This window comes from Lemur catta, chromosome 9 (genome assembly GCF_020740605.2).
Source record: "Lemur catta isolate mLemCat1 chromosome 9, mLemCat1.pri, whole genome shotgun sequence".
In the NCBI taxonomy this organism is placed as follows: domain Eukaryota; kingdom Metazoa; phylum Chordata; class Mammalia; order Primates; family Lemuridae; genus Lemur; species Lemur catta.
The window spans coordinates 89,638,501-89,655,708 of NC_059136.1; the positions used below are offsets into that span (position 1 = coordinate 89,638,501).

General features: G+C 39.7%; 1 protein-coding gene across 4 annotated transcripts in view; it reads left to right on the top strand.

Moving 5' to 3' along the window:
• ASPH (aspartate beta-hydroxylase) overlaps positions 1-17,208 on the top strand; it is a 224,800-nt gene that overhangs the window by 178,339 nt on the left and 29,253 nt on the right. For all 4 annotated transcript variants that reach the window (XM_045560957.1, XM_045560959.1, XM_045560960.1 and 1 more), the window contains one exon: positions 15,835-15,970. In XM_045560957.1, coding sequence (XP_045416913.1) covers positions 15,835-15,970 — 136 coding nt within the window. The remainder of the gene's footprint in view (positions 1-15,834; positions 15,971-17,208) is intronic.

Here is a 17,208-nt window from a genome sequence, read left to right on the forward strand (position 1 = left end):
AAATGGACAATGGCCAGACCGTATATAAAAATAGAACGCTGACCCACAGCGTGCAGCCCCCTGCCCAGGAAACCAATCCCTTGTCTGCAATGAATGGCCCAGGAAGTGAGACTGCTATCTCTAGTAACAATCCAGGAAGCTAAACAATGACTTCTATAATAATCAGCCCCAAATGGCCTGAATTTGATTAATAACTGACAGCTTCCCCGATTTTGGTCCACAGTTGCAAATTAAAACCAACCAGAGAAAGCCAACACATTCCCATAACCGATCACACAGGATGCCCTCCCTAGTCACCTACCTCCAGCTTCCCGTGCCAAAAGCCTCCACTCAGGACACACCTGAAGCCTTCCCCTTCTTCCACTATAAAGCTTTCCCACTCCTCTGCCTGCCTTTGAGTCTCTGCCAGAACACAAGTGATGGTGGCTGGCTCTCTTGCTGTAGCAAACTCAGAATAAATAGCCCTTGCTTTTCTCATTTATTGGTCTTTTTATTTCCACAATAAGAAATGTCAGCTGTTTTCTTTTATCTTTATATTCAGACTGGAAAAACAAGGAGATCTGATCAAAATGCATTAGGACCAGTGAGGGATTGCTTTTTTAATGCTGCTAATTTCCTTAGGGGTGTTATTAAAATTATTGCAAAGAGAATTTGCTGTGACAGCATTGTAATCACTGCGGTGTTTGCTCTGATTCCATAACCTCAGCTCAGCTCAGCACTGAGGGGGAAGCTCCTGACCCTGTGGTAATTACATTGCTACCTAGGTCTTATCAGGTGTAACGTACAGGCATGCTTTGGCTGAGATTTAAGCAAGCTGATTTTATCTCTAAAAATCAAGATATATAATTCCTAAAATAACAATAGTAAATAACAAGCATATTCTTAACCAGGTAAATAAAATTTAGTATGCATTGTACTAATGCACCATTGTTACCAATTCATTCTAACTCCAATTTAATGAATAAACATTGCCTAGAATATTCTTTGACTACATCGTTTTTTTTTTCTTTTTTTTTTTTTTTCTTTTTTTTTTTGAGACAGAGTCTCACTTTGTCGCCCGGGCTGGAGTGAGTGCTGTGACGTCAGCCTAGCTCACAGCAACCTCAGACTCCTGGGCTTAAGCGATCCTCCTGCCTCAGCCTCCCGGGTAGCTGGGACTACAGGCATGCGCCACCATGCCCGGCTAATTTTTTCTATATAGATTTTTAGCTGTCCAAATCATTTCTTTCTATTTTTGGTAGAGACGGGGTCTCGCTCTTGCTCAGGCTGGTCTCGAACTCCTGAGCAAAAACAATCCACCCGCCTCGGCCTCCCAGAGTGCTAAGATTACAGGCGTGAGCCACCGCGCCCGGCCTACATCTTTTTTCTTAATTTAGAGTCTGAACCTTTCAAGGTCCATGCACATCTCTGAGACTTTTCCCACGTGTCAATGTCTATGTTTCCTCATGGCCTTTTTTCTTAACAGCTAATCACACACAGTTACTTACCTAATCTTGCCTATGTTACTCTGAACCCAGAGAGAGTTCTTATGTTAAGTTTTGCTCACATGTTAAAAACATAGCTCTTCCTGGCTTTCTCCATGACTATGTTTTATTTTGCTTCTGTACATTCACTTTTTCCCATATTGATGTGAATTTATTCCTGATCCCTTTCCATCTGCTGTTTGCTTTCTTAGTGGGAGCCAGTTCTAACTTGAACCTACGTTAGTGTTAAGGGCTGAATTGTGTCTCCCCCAAAGTTCACATATTAAAATCGTACTCCCCAGTACCTCAGAATGTGACTATTTGGTGATTGTGTTTGGGCCTTTCAAGAGGTAAAGTGAAGTTAAAAGAGGCCATTAGGGTGGGTGCTAATCCAGTCTGATTGGTGTCCGTATAAAACAAGGAAATCTGGACACAGAGAGGTACCAGGGATGCCTGGTACAGAGGAAATGCCACATGAGGCCACAGTGAAAAAGCGGCCACCTCCAAGCCAAGGAGAGAGGCCTCCAAAGAAACCAAACTTGACACCTTGACCTTGAACTTTCAGGCTACCGAACTGTGAGAACATAAATTTGTGTTAAGTCGCCCAATCTGTGGTTCTTTGTTACATCAACCCTAGCAAATTATTACTGGTAGTGGCTTTCCTTGTAACTCCCCTTACTTAGCAATGTACAACATTTACTAACTGCCTCAGCAAAATGTTTCTGAAAGGTCCTATTTTCTTCTTACATAGAAGAAAATATTTAAATCTCTGTTAGACCAATTATGTTTCATTAGAACAAAATTAAAGTGATTTCATGTTAAGTTTCAAGCATCACAATCAGTTTTATCATCATCTGAGCACATCATGGAATTGAGGATTTACCTAATGATGTAAGGAAAGTGTATGGACCATGAGGCAAAAAGAAGTTAGGCTGACAAGAAATCAATATATGGATTAGCAGAGTTTGAGTCACAGCGTAAAATATGATGCTGAGGGTTTTGTTGTTGTTTGTTTTTACTTTTCTTTCCACTACATATCTTTATTATATGAAACATTACTTTGAGTTTGGTGATCTTTTAAGACACATTTGAGAGACTGGTAAAAGGTTTTGCAGGCCAACAGGATTTTGCTTCTAAACTTCACTAGACGGTTGGGTTTTATTAAAAGGTCTGTGTAGTGTAGGAGAAAAGATAAACAGCAAAAAACATTAACTGCTAAAGATATACAGAAAATTTGAGTGAAGAAGGAGTAAACAAAACAAAATACATGCATTTAACAGCCCCCCCTATGTGAAACCTCACTGAAGTGACCATAAAAGAATAAAAATGGTACAAATTTTTTTTAAAAAAAGGTAAAGAGAAAATAGCAGCATGAACAATGTCATGAACAATGTCATGAACAATGTCAGCAAGTTTTTTTAAAAATGGAAAACAGAAGTACCTGATTTGGTAGATCCAAGAAAGCAGAAACTGAAGTAATTGCAGACGGGCTTCCGAAGAAGAAATGTAATGCACCTTCTAAAGAGATTGTGTGGCCTAGAAGAATAGGCCTGTCTATACTGATATTTTAGGGTCCCAAATAAAAAAGCTGGCTTTACAATGCACCCAGCGTTGAGGCCTGTCAGACACAAGCCCTGCCCTTCACACAGACATCCAGTCACTGTCTCGGCTTTGCAGAACCAATAGCTCAGGGTCACCACACATTACGGAGACCGTCCAACGTGAAAGATGAGCAAAACAGGAGAGAGGAGCAAGATGGAGGACCAGAGACACCAGCTGCTGGAGAGTCTCAGTAAAAAGGGGAAGTTTCAGATGAAAGAGAAAACATGAACGAACAGACAAACAGAGGTCAGGTGTGGATCTGAGAGAAGGGTGCCAGAACCTTCAGGAGACTCCATGGGAAGAAGTTGCAGAGCAGAACAGGAAAGAGCAAGGTATCCGCACAGATCAACCCCTGAGAGGCTTGGAGTCCAGCGAGAAGGGTAAGTGGAGGGGTTTGTTTCTCCCTCCCTTGCATCTCTGACCCTTGGTGGATTCCTGAACTGCTGGAGAGACTTTCTGCCCACACGAGCCCAGACATTGCTGCCACCAGTGAGCTGGGAGCTTGTTGTGGACAGGGCACCAGGCTCCCAGCCCCCTGGGGAGCCTCCCATCTCCACAGACCCAAGCCAGGACAGCAGGCACCATATTGCTTCTCTACCCACTGTGCACCTTTGTCCTCCCCAGAGGGCTTCAACTCCTCAGGTTTTATCTTGCCCATCTGCACACAGACATTTCCCAGACTTCAGGAGCCACAGGGGTCCAGTGGTTCATGGGTGATCTGTGTGACTCCAATGCCTGGGCATTCTGGGTGGGCAGGGCCTACCAGAGTGAGGGACAGACATGACCAGAGTGCTAGCTTTCCTCCATTTGGACCGTTTTTCTCTCCTTTCCCTCCCCTACCCACAGCTGCCGAGAGAGACAAGAGACAAGATCTGAGCCTTTCCTCTCAGGAACCTGCAGCAGACTGAGGGGTGCTTGGACTGTGAGCTCTCTGCCCACCAGCCCTCCCTGGTGCTGCTTGCCTGGTGACTCCATCAGAGTGGGGCACACCCTGAGGCGGAGGGACATTGAACCTGCTTGGGCACGCTCTGGGCAACTCGAGACCAGTGCACTTCTTCCTGGCATGGTCAGGGATTGATCTTCAGGGACCCAAGGATAGGCCCCCAGGCCAGATCCCATACCCCCAGGTCTTGATTGCATTGCTCAGGGGCAAGGAGCGGTGATATGTGAATTAGTCTTGGGAGGCCAGGAAGCCTGCATGGGCAGATCAGAGGGCAGAGTACAGTGTGGGTTCTAGCTGTGGTGTGCTCATGGGGTACCCCTCCCCCCACAGGAGGACTGTGCTCTCAGCTTAGCCTGGGATCCTGGGCAGGGAACCTCCTGGCCTGCATCACAGTTGCTGGGGAGCTCAGCTGACTTGGGCTCCTGCCTGCCGGCAGATACCAGAAAAAACCATGAGGTAGGAGAAAGGAGAAGAGCTAGGTCCACTCCAGACTGCCAGATTGTGAATCTCAGATGGCCCTGCCTCCAGATCTCAGACTTGCTTGTTGGGTGGCTTCATCCCTTCCCTGGTGGCTTTGCCCAGAAGCTGGAAGCAGACCTTCAACCCCTGCTGAAACTGAAAACTTGCCAGCTTTCTTGGAGCCTGACGGCAAGCTCACCCAACCCAGCCTTGCCCAGCCGCACTCTCTCACCCACTTCTGCTGTGGCAGAGAATAAGGACTCACTTGAAATTCCAGGGCCCCACCCACCACCTGAAACATTGCAGTGCTTCTCCTGAGGGACTAGAGCTGGTCACAGGACCCAAAAACAACAGTGCAGCTTGTTCCTTCCAGCAAGCACTACCTACTAAGAAGGAGGGTAAAATTACCCAAAAGCTAAAGTTCAGAACCAATACAAAATAATGGCTCAACCGGTAAAACAAAGCAGTAAGGTTTTATCCAACAGTATAAAAAAGAATGCATCCCATTTAACAAATCTTTCAATAAATGTGAACAGTTTGAATTCCCCACTCAAGAGAGATAGGCTGGCTGAATGGATAAAAAATACAATCCAACTATTTGCTGTCTCCAGTAAATACATCTAACCCACATGTACTCATTCAGACTCAAGGTGAAGGGATAGAAAAAAATAACCATGCAAATGGAAATCAAAAGAAAACAGGTGTAGCCATCCTCGTATCAGATAACATAGACTTCAAATCAACAATAGTAAAGACAAAGATAGTCATTACATAATGGTAAAAGGAGAAATTCATCAAGAAGACAAAACAATCCTAAATATTTATGAACACAACACAGGTGCACTCAGATTTTTAAAGCAAACCCTACTAGATCTAAACAAAATGATTAATAGCAACATCACAATTGCTCAGGACTTCAACGCCAGGATCCTCCAAGCAGAAAATAAATAAAGAAACACTGGTTTTGCACAAGACTCTGGAGCAAATGGACCTAACAGACATTTATAGAGCATTCCACCCCAAAACTACTTAATATATATTCCTCTCATCAGCACATGAAACATTCTTTAAAATTGATAATATCTTAGGCCACAAAATGTATCTAAACAAATTTTTTAAAAAAATAGAAATTATACCATGTATCTTCTCAACCATAGTAGAATAAAATTAGAAATCAACGCCAACAGAAACACTCAGTTCTACACAAAGTCACAGAAATTAAACAACCTACTGCTGAACGATTTTTGGGTCAAAGAGGAAATTAAGGTAGAAATCAAAATATTCCCCAAACTAAATTACAAAGGGGACATAAGTTATCAAAATCTGAGATTCAGCAAAAGCAATCCTAAGGGGAAAATTCATAGCCTTAAATGCCTACATGAAAGATCACAAATCAACAATCTAATGAATCTTCTCAAGGAACTAGAAATGGAAAAGCAAACCAACCCCAAACCCAGCAGAAGAAACGAAATGACTAAAGTCAGAGTAGAACTAAATGAAATCAAAAACAACAACAACAACAAAAAAAAAAATACAGAAGATTAATGAAACAAAGAGTTGGTTCTTTGAAAAGATAAACGAAATTGATAGACCTTGCATTAGCTTAACCAGAAATAGAAAGAAAGAACCCAGATAAGCTCAATAGGAAATGAAAAAGGAGACATTAGAACTGATACCACAGAAATACAAAACATCATCTATGAATACCATAAAAATCTCTATGCACATAAACTCGAAAACATTGAGGAAATAGACAAATTCCTGGAAACACACAACTTCCCAAGACTCAATCAAGAAGAAATAGAACTCCTGAACAGACCAATTACGAGCAACGAAATTTAAGCAACAATAAAAAATCTTCCAACAAAAAAAATTCCCAGACCCAATGGTTTCACAAATAAATTTTATCAGACCTACAAAGAAGAATTGGCACTCATATTGCAGAAATTATTTCATAACATCAAGAAGGAAGGATCCTCCCCAACTTATTCCACAAAGCCAGCATCACCTCAATACCAGAGTCAGAAAAGGATACAACAAAAAAAGAAAACTGTAGACCAATATCCCTTTTAAATATGGATGCAAAAATTCTAGCAAACCAAAATCCACAGCACCTCAAAAAAATAATCTACCACAACCAAGTGGGTTTCATCCCAGGGGTGCAAGGATGGTTCAACATATGTATATCCATAAATGTGATTCACCACATAAACAGAAGCAAAAACAAAGATCATATGATCATCTCAATAGATGTAGAAAAAGCATTCAACAAAATTCAGCCCTCTTAACAAAATAGGCATAGATGGAACATACCTCAAAATTATAAAAGCCATATAGGGCAAACCTCCACAGCCAGCATCATACCGAATGGGAAAAAGTTGAATGGATTCCCACTCAGAACTGGGCAAGACAACCTCTGTTACCTCTTTCTGTTCAACATAGTGCTGGAAATCCTAGCCAGAGCAATCAAGCAAAAGAAGGAAATTAAGAGTATCCAAATGGGGAAAGAAGAGGTCAAACTATTGTTCTTTGCTGATGATGTGATCTTATATCTAGAAAACCCTAAATATTCCACCAAGAGACTGCTGGAACTGATAAATAAATTCAGCAAAATCTTAGGCTGCAGTATCAATGTACAAAAGTCATTAGCATTCCTATACACTAACAACAGACAAGCTAAGAATCAAATCAAAGACTCAATACCCTTCACAATAACTACAAAGAAAATAAAATACCTAGGCATATATGTAACCAAGAAAGTGAAAAATTGCTACAAAAAGAATGATGACTTACTGAAGAAGGAAATTGCAGATGATGTAAACAAATGGAAAAACATATCATGCTCGTGAATCAGCAGAAGCAAGATTGATAAAACGTCCATACTACTAAAAGTGATTTACATATTCAATGCAATCCCTGTCAAAATGCTACCATTTTTCACAGATCTGGGAGAAATTATCCTACACTTCATTTGGAACCAGAAAGGAGCCCAAATAGCCAAAGAAACTTTAAGCAAAAAGAATAAATTGGGAGGCATCAATTTACCAGACTTTAAGCTATACTAGAAGTCTATAGTAACCAAAATAGCATGGTACTGGCACAAAAATAGAGATATAGGCCAGTGGAACAGAACAGAGAACCCAAATATAAAACCATCCACATATTGCCATCTGATCTTTGACAAAGCATGCAACAATATACACTGGGGAAAAGAATCCCCATTCAATAAATGATTCTGGGAAAACTGGACAGCCACATGTAGAAGATTGAAACAGGATCTATATCTCTCACCACTGACAAAAATTAATTCAAGATGGATAACAGACTCAAATATAAGACATGAAACCATAAGAATTATAGAAGAAAATGTTGGAAGAACTCTTCTAGATATCGGCCAAAGCAAAGAATTTATGAAGAAGACCCTAAGGACAGTCACAACAACAACAAAAATAAATAAATAGGACTTGATTAAGTTAAGCATCTGCACAGCCAGGGAAATAATCAACAGAGCAAATAGACAACCTACAGAATGGGAGAAAAATATTTGCATGCTATATATCTGATAAAGGGCTAATAACCAGAATCTACAAAGAACTCAAGCAAATCAGCAAGAAAAAAATCAAACAACCCCATTAAAAAGTGGGCAAAAGACTTGAACAGAAGGTTTTCAAAAGAAGATAGACTAATGACCAATAAGCATATGAAAAAATGCTCCATGTCACTAATCATCAGGGAAATGCAAATGAAAACTACGATGAGATATGACCTAACCCTAATAAGAATGTTTTTTCTCAAAAGTCCCAAAACCATAGATGCTGGCATGGATGCGGAGAGAAAGGAACACTTACACACTGTTGATGGAACTGCAAACTACTGCAACCTCTATGGAAAATAGCATGGAGATTCCTCAAAGAACTAAAAGTCAACCTACCATTTGATACAGCAATTCCACTGCTGGATATTTATCCAAAGGGAAAAAAAAGTCATTTTGTCAAAAAGGCATTTGCACTAGAATGTTTACTGCAACACAATTCACAATCACAAAGATGTGGAATCAACCCAAGTGCACATCAGTTCATGAGTAGATTAATAAAATATGCTATATATACACCATGGAGTACTACTCAGCAATTTAAAAAAATAAGTTAATACCTTTTGCAACAATCTGGATGGAACTGGAGACCATCCTCCTAAGTAAAGTATCACAAGAATGGAAAAACAAATACCACATTCACTCACTATTAAGTTGTAACTAACTTATCAGCACTCGTGTGCAGAGATGAAAGCAAAACTCAACGGAAATCATGCAGGTGGGTGGAGGTGGAGGGAATGGGTGAAATCATACATAACTGGTGTAATGTGCACTATCTGGGTGATGGGCACACTTATAACTTTGACTCAAGCAATACAAAAGTAATCCTTGTAATCCAAACATTTGTACTCCCATAATATTTTGAAATTAAATAAAAAGAAGAGCAAACAAAAAGAATGAATGCTATAGCTCAGGGGAAACAAAATGTGGGGCACAAAAGCAAACTTAAATAAAACCTCTGATATACTCTGAGCAATAAGAGAAGATAGTGTATCCATAAAACAAGAATAGGATACTATAAAAAGGAACAATGAAAGACCCAGAAAGAGTTCTTATATATTTAAAAATGTGATGTGCACAAATACAGATTCAATAGTGGTATTAGAAGCTAAGTGAAGAATATCGCTCAGAAGGAAAAACAAAAAGGCAAAGATGGAAAATAGAAAAGGTAAAAAAATTAGATAATTTAGCATGTCCAACAGAATGACAAAAGGAGTTCTAGGGAGAATGGGGAAGAAATAGAGACAGAATTATTACATAATGCCCAAGATGGTCCAGAATTCCAAAATGTGAGTCTCCATATTGAAGAGTGCCATTTGGTGTCTAGCCCTTACACCAAAGCACGTTGTCGTAAAATTTCAGGAAACCAGAAAGAGAGAAGATCTTAAAGTCCTCATCGTTATCATCATAGCTGTACTTGTATATGACACAGGCACTTTTCAGCACACTTAATCTCCTCAGAGACTCTTGAGGGAAGTTTTATAAATGAGAAACCTAAAGCACAGCATTAAGTAACTTGCCCCCAAATCACACAGCTAATAAGTGGCAGAGTCAGATTTCCAAACCATGCAGGCTGGCTCCATCTCTTACACCCTTAACCACTATACCATAATGACTTTTATGAAGCTTCCACAGCAGGAAAAATAGTAGAAGTAGGGGCAGCCAGGAAAATCTATAATAAAAGACATGAGATTTCCCAATAGCAACACTGAAAGTTACAATGTAATGGAGCAATGCTTTCAAAATTATAAAAAGACATCGGTCTTGGCAACAGTTTTTTGGATATGCCACCAAAAGCACAGGCAAGATATGCAAAAATAAACAAGTGGGACTACGTCAAACTAAAAAGCTTCTGCAGGTCAAAGGAAACAATCAACAAAATGAAGGAGAAACTACAGAATGGGAGAAAATATTTGCAAACCATATATCTGATAAGGGGTTAATACCTAAAATATATAAGGAACTCATGCAACTCAATAGCAAAGTAAAATAAAATAACCCAATTTAAAAATTGACAAAGGACCTGAATAGACAGTTTTCCAAAGAAGATAAACAAATGGCCAAGAAGTGTATGAAAAGATGCTCAACATCCCTAATCTCAAAGAAATGCAAATCAAAACCACAGTGAGATAACACCTGGCACCTGTTAGATGGCTGTTACTGTGATAAAGGCAAGAGATAAGCGCTGGTGAGGGTGTGGAGAAAAGGGAGCTCCTGTACACTGTTGGTGGGAATGTAAACTGATGCAGCCGTAATAGAAAACAGCATGAGGTTCCTCAAAAAATTAAAAATAGAACTACCACATACACCAGCAATCCCCTTTTGGGTATATATCCAAGGGAAATGAAATCAGTATCTCCAAGAGATACCTGCACCCCCCCCTGTTCATTGCAGCATTATTTAGTCACTATATGAAAACAACCTACATGTCTATCAGCAGATGAATGGATTTAAAAATTGTAGTGTATAAATACAATGAGATATTACTTAGCCTTTATAAAGAATATCTTGCATTTGTGACAACATGAATGAACCTCGAAGTCATTATGTTGAGTGAAATAAGCCAGACACAGAAAGACAAATACTTTATGGTCTCACTTACATGTGGAATATAAAAACGGTCAAACTCACAGAAGCAGAGAGTAGAATGGTGGTTGCCAGGGGCTGAAGTGTAGGGGAAATGGGGAGATGTTGATCAAAGGGTACCAAGGTTTAAGTTACAAGATGAACAAGTTCTAGGGCTCTAATATATCACATGGGTGGTGCTGGGTGTGTTAATTTGATTGTGGTAATCATTGTACAATGTATGCATATCTCAAATCATCATGTACACCTTAAATGTATTCTTTATCAACTAAATATTTTAAAATAAAAATAAAATAGTAATCACACTAGATAACAAGAAAAAGTTATTAAAAGAAATTATTTACTAACAGTAAATTTACTACCTAAATACCTAACTGTACACAGTCAAACCTTCAATCAAGTGTAAGAAAAGAACAGCTTCAGATATTTTTAGAAATTCAGTTTTGCCTGTGGTGTGTCCTTCCTCAGAAACAATTAGCACTGAATGATTAGGGAGCCCAATACCACGTAGAGGCCAAGGGCAGTTCCACGGTGACCTTTGTCCAGCAAGCTCAGACAGCAGATGGTCCAGATGAGAGCAAGGCAGATGGCTGCTGAAGAATTACCTTCAGAAAAGGAGAGAAAGAAAGTAAATAGATTATATGATGTTTTTGGCAAAGGGTAGTATCGAGATTTTATACTCAGAGTATAAAATCGGAGAAGATAAAAATGAGATTTTATCTCAGAGTTAGTGAATAAGTAGTGTTAGGTGCATTAGAAAATTAAACCAACAAAAAAGGGGCAGAATAAAAAAAACTGCATGTGAAATGAAGTGTAATCATTGCAACTCAAGTGTGAATGATACCTCATTGTCATAATATTATAAAACCTGAATGTGAATTTACCCAGAGGTATGAAAGATTTGTGAAATTGACTGTATTGCCAAGGATGGAGAGGAAGGAAAAGAAGACATCAAATTGTTAAATCGTTAACGTTCCCTAATAGCTGAGAGATAAAGTCTAAAATTAACAAATCAAGAATAGCCATATAAACATGTCATTTAGATGAGCGAGCTGTCCGGGAAGGTGAGAAAAGTGCTCTTGACTGGATGGAGGGTTGGGATTCAGGAGAGCTGGGGCATGTGGGATTCACGATGCTTGGAACTGGGAAGTCCATGTATTGATGCCTAGAGTGCCAAACATAGCTGAGGTTTAACGCACATGCAAGTGCTGATGTTGGGTTTATGAAGCCATGTGACCCTGCAGGAGCATCAGATCTCTGTTTTCCAAAGTCTCTTTTACCACAAGAAGAAATGAGAATTAGAAGCCGTTGTCTTCTGGGCAGCCAACTGAAATACCAATACTATTAGTTTGTTTCTCTTTTCAGTTTTATAAAATGGATGAATTTGGAGTCAAGAAAGTAATATATTAGAGGAGACCTTTAAAAATGTAGCCATTGCATGCTCTTTGCGAGGCTTCAAGTTTCTATTGGAATTTCCTTAAAAATGAAATATTTTGCTATCACAGACAACTGAGTAAAATGAATGTAAATTTTATATTCTCTCTCTCTCATACACACATGCCCGCACGTGTGCACGTGCACACACACACACACACACACACACACTCTGCTATGGTGTGAATGTCTGTGACCCCCCCAAAATTCGTATGTTGAAACCTAACCCCCAGCGTGATGGTATTAAGAAGTAGGGCCTTTGGCAGGTGATTAGGTCATGAGGGCAAACCTCTCTTGCATGGGATTAGTGCCCTTCCTAAAGAGACCCCAGGGAGCTCTCTTGCTCCGTCTGCCCCGGGAGAACAGTGAGAGGACGGCTGTCTGTGAACCAGGAAGCAGGTCCTCAGCACACACACACACTCCCTTGTGTAATTAAGTTAGGTCTTTAATTTCCTGTAATCGTGAATTTTATATAAAATGATTCCTTGGTTTGTGCTTTAAAACAACATCCTCAGGTCCCATCCCAGATTTCTCTCCCCATAAGAGCCCCTGTCATATCTTTCCAATGTTGGAAAACACTCCCAAGCACAGCCATTACTTTGGTCAAAAAAATGTTTGCATCAGACATGTAGGAAATTATGATTGTTTTATCTTTGTGTTTTTCTTTATGTCACCAGATTTAACTGGTGGGATCTTTTGGTTCTTCCGGTTTCTCCCACTAGTCAAGGATGTGGACTGCCTTGGAGGCTTGCCCTCTGCACGGTGCCCAGCGGGAAGCTCATTGCTCTTCGGGCACCTCGCTAGTGCTCCATCCTGGCCGGTGCTCACACTGATGGGCGCCCAGTAAATCACTGTGCACGGGAGGCTTTGGGGCCCCACAGTTGGTCTCGTGCTCCAGAGAGGAGCAAGGCCCCCCAGTCCCCACAGCCTGAAACCCTTGTGCCTTTCTCCTCCCACAGGGGCCTTAGGAGTAATCAAGGGACAGCCAGCAGAGCCGACTTCTGGCACTAGCTGTGCTGCCCATCAGACTGGGGGGTGCCTGGTTCATTAACCATCCAAGAGTCATTTTCTCATCCCTAAAGTGAAAAAATTTCATCTAGGTTAACAGTGTGGTTTCTTCCAGTTGCAAAATTCTGTGACAGAGTATTGAACTCAGAAAGTAATAAATGGCTGTTTTTAATGAAAATAAACTAAAATCTATTCAGTGCTTGGTTAGTATTGAGCACGTCTGGTGTCATTTTAGCACAGGTGTTTGGAGACCCTTCTGCACAAATTTGCTCCTTTTGAGCATGAGTCTGTCATCCAACACTTGTGTGCCACAAATAACAAGGGCAAATAAAAAAAGTATTTAAAGAAATTCATTACTACTCATAGAAAAGCACCTTGTCAACCTTTCCCAGGGGAGGCTGGGGGTGAAGGGGCAGGAATGACAACATTTCACATATAAAAAAGACAGCCTATTCTTAAGTAAAAAAAATTTAAATTGTATTGAGTGATGCAATCACTTTAACATTTTTCCCCCAGGGCTTTGTGCCCTATTTTAGTAACAAATGATCAGCTGTTTCAAACCATGCCCCTAAATCAGCTTTCAAAAGAAATAAAAGAAACTTCTAAAATACCAGGAAGCAAGAGAGGAAGAGCTTGCCCTTATAAGGCGCCAATAACCTCATTTGAAAAGTAATTTCATGTGTTAGAGAGGTAATTCTCTCCTCCTCTATGTGACAGTTTAACAAGAATCTAACAGATTTATCTAGCAACACGAACAAGTTACAATAACCACAGTGAGTGCTGGCAATTTAGGTGCATTTGAAAAGATGTGAACCTACTGCAAAACCTTGCAGTGCATTTTTTTTCCTTTTTTGTGCTCTTGGGATTTTTGACAAAACCATTGTATTCTCTCAATCTGGGGGCCTGTCAAAATGAGGGCTTTTGAGTATCTCTTTATTGAAATGCATTCTTTAACTTGCCACTTACTAGCTTCCTAGTTGGAATGAATGTGGAAACTAGTTGGCAAACTGGGCACTAAATGTGGATACCCACCCCAAGCGAGGAGCAGGTGTAGATGTTGACGCACATTAATGGGTGAATGTCACAGAAATAGAATTATAAAATCAATATTTAATCAAAATCTCTCACTTGCCCTAGAATATTTTAATAACCCTAATGTTTTCACATGATATCAAGTGTTCCCTAAGGTAACTGGGTGTGGCACCGTGTTCCACACAAATCACAGAGTGTCTGTCTTTGTCAGAACCCTCTGCCTGTGCAGCCATCACGACTCCTTCTTGTTTTCCTGCATGGACTCATGAACTCACAAAGCATGGCTTGCTAAAGACACCTTACACATTATCTCATGCTTTGCTCTGCCCAGTAATTGGTCATTTCACTTGACTAATTCAAAAGATAGAGAACCATGTTTTACAAGGCAACCCAATCTATTTTTGGAGAGTGCTAATCGTTGTTTTCAATTTTTGCATCAATATCTTTTTCTTGGTTTGTAACTTATTAGCTCTTGTCCCGTGCTCTTGAGTCACTTAAAATCCTTGGGACCAGAAGTGTTTCAGATTTTGGAATTTTTTGCCTTATAGTTACTTCCAAGTTTGCCTTATACTGAGTGGTTGAACATCCCTAATCTGAAAATCCAAAATCAAAAATGCTGTGATTAGCATTTTCTTTGAGCATCAAGTTGGTACTCAAAAGATTTCGGATTTTGAAACATTTCAAATTTTGAATTTTTGGATTAGAAATGTTTAACCTGCATATCTGGCCCCTGATTCTTGTTGAAATTGGCTAGTATGTCCCTCTCTGTCCATGAATCCACATACTCAACTATTTCATGTAACATAGAAATGATTGAAATTATTAACATTTCAAAATCCTACTTTTCTATAAAACTTTGTCTCTTTCCTATGGTAGAAAGCTGTTTTTTATTCTTTTCTCTGGATGGCCCGTTCATCTCAGTTTGCTACTCCGACGCTCAGCCTTGCCTGCCTCCTCCCACCTGCAGCTCCCACCCCTAATCACAACACAGTGCCAGGGTGAAGATTGCCCAGGGCCCTCCGCAGGGTCTGCAGTCACCGCCCCACCCCCAGCACTCCTGGCTCTGCTGGTCACTAACCCGCTTTCTGGCAGGGGCCAAGACTCCCTCATATAGGAGAAGTCAGTGAACTATTTTTATGTGGCTGCATTCTAACCACTAGTACATTTGTTTCTTTTGTTTTGCTGCTAATTTTATAACTTATCAAATGTTCCCATGGGTGCTTTTCTGATGCCTTTGAAAGTTTAATTAATATTTACCATGCTGAATGGCATCTTTGTAAGGAATTCTACTGAAAGGTGAAATGAAATCTGTGAACTGTATTCCAGCTTGGATGCTGGAGTGTCACGCAGAGCTTATTGTAGAGGACCAATGTAGTATGATGAACAAGATCAATACTCTTGTCAGGTTGTTGTGTGAAAAACAAAAGTCTTTTTAGATAAAACATAAAACAAATTGTGGAGGGGGTTCTTTCTTGAGGGTTCTAGGAATTATCGAAATTTTTATGCTGCAAAACATTTGGTTCTGAAAAATAATGAGTTTTTTATATATACCTATGACAAGAGGTCCCAGAGAAAATTGAAATATAAGCAATCTAGATGAGAGCAAAATTTCATTACTTTATTAAACAAACCAAAAAAAAAAAAAATCTGAGAGTCATCATAAAGTGTTCTACCAGGCACATTTTCAGTCTAGTAAAGCCAGATCTTCCCTCTAGTCCTTAGAACGACACTGGAAGTTAATCCGAGATGAAGGCCTTGCAGTGATGGATAAAGCCAAAGGCCTCTTCCTGCCTGAGGATGAAAACCTGAGGGAGAAGGGAGACTGGAGCCAGTTTACACTGTGGCAGCAAGGTGAGCTCCCAATTTCTAGATGGTTCTCTGTGGCCCATGATCTCATAGTATCTTGTGATACTTCCTGGGATTCCCAAACTTAAAGGAGATGGTCCAGAAAACCTAGATTTTTGAAATTCTGTCATTGTTTTTAAAAACTACATCTGAGCTCTTATTTGTGTATGTGTGCACATATATGTGTTTGTGTGTATTCACATGTATATTGGGATAAATATTTATAAATAACATTTTGATTTTCTTGGTCTTTCCTGTTGAATGATGTGTTACTGACAGTAACCCTACTGTGTAGGCATAACTGAAAAGTCTACCACATGTTATCAATGTCTTAGATAGGAGCATCCCAAACCCCATTTGTTCCTGTAAAATGGAGGTGACGTTGCATGCCAAAACAATATCACCATGGGCAAGAGCTGTTAGAAATGGTAACACCCCAGAGTGACAAGTCAATAGTAACTGCTATCGGAGCTCTTCATGAATAAGAAGTGGTTCATATTCAACTTTGTATCTCATGAGCTTGACCCAGGTCCAGGCACACAGATGGGCCTCCAATATGTGTGTGTGTTCAATGAATTAATATATTAATCTATCTTTAAAATAAGAAACATTGAATTTTACCTTCAAGGCTCTTTATAATTGTCTTCTTGAAAAGTTGAGTTGGCCTGTGTTAACAATAGCTAAACAAAAGTACATTCATTTTGAAGACTAAACAGCATGTGCTGCACATCTTCAGCTACACTAAACAAATTCAGAATATGATATGCATTTAATTTACATTAAAGGACAAATACGGACAGTGGTTTATCTCAGTTATGTTTTCAGAATTGTTTCTATGTAAGAACAAGAGGAACTGTGTTAGTAATGTTTTCTAGGATATGTCCACCCAAGGAGAGATCAAGTAATTTCAAGTGACTGTCAGATTTTTGCCAACAAGATTTTTTTTAAATGGAGATACACGGAATAAGATTGACCAAGCAGAAAAAAGAAATAGTGAGCTTGAATACAGGCTATTTGAAAATATCCAGTCAGAAGACAAAAAAGAAATGAGAATGAAGCATGCCTACAAGATCTAAAATGGCCTCAAAATGACTAATCTAATAGTTACCTTACAGAGGAGATAGAGAGAGAGATTAGAGTAGAAAGTTTATTCAAAGAAATAATAACAGGGAATTTTCCAAACCTGGAGAAAAATATTAATATTCAGGTATAAGAAGATCATAGAACACCAAGCAGATTTAATC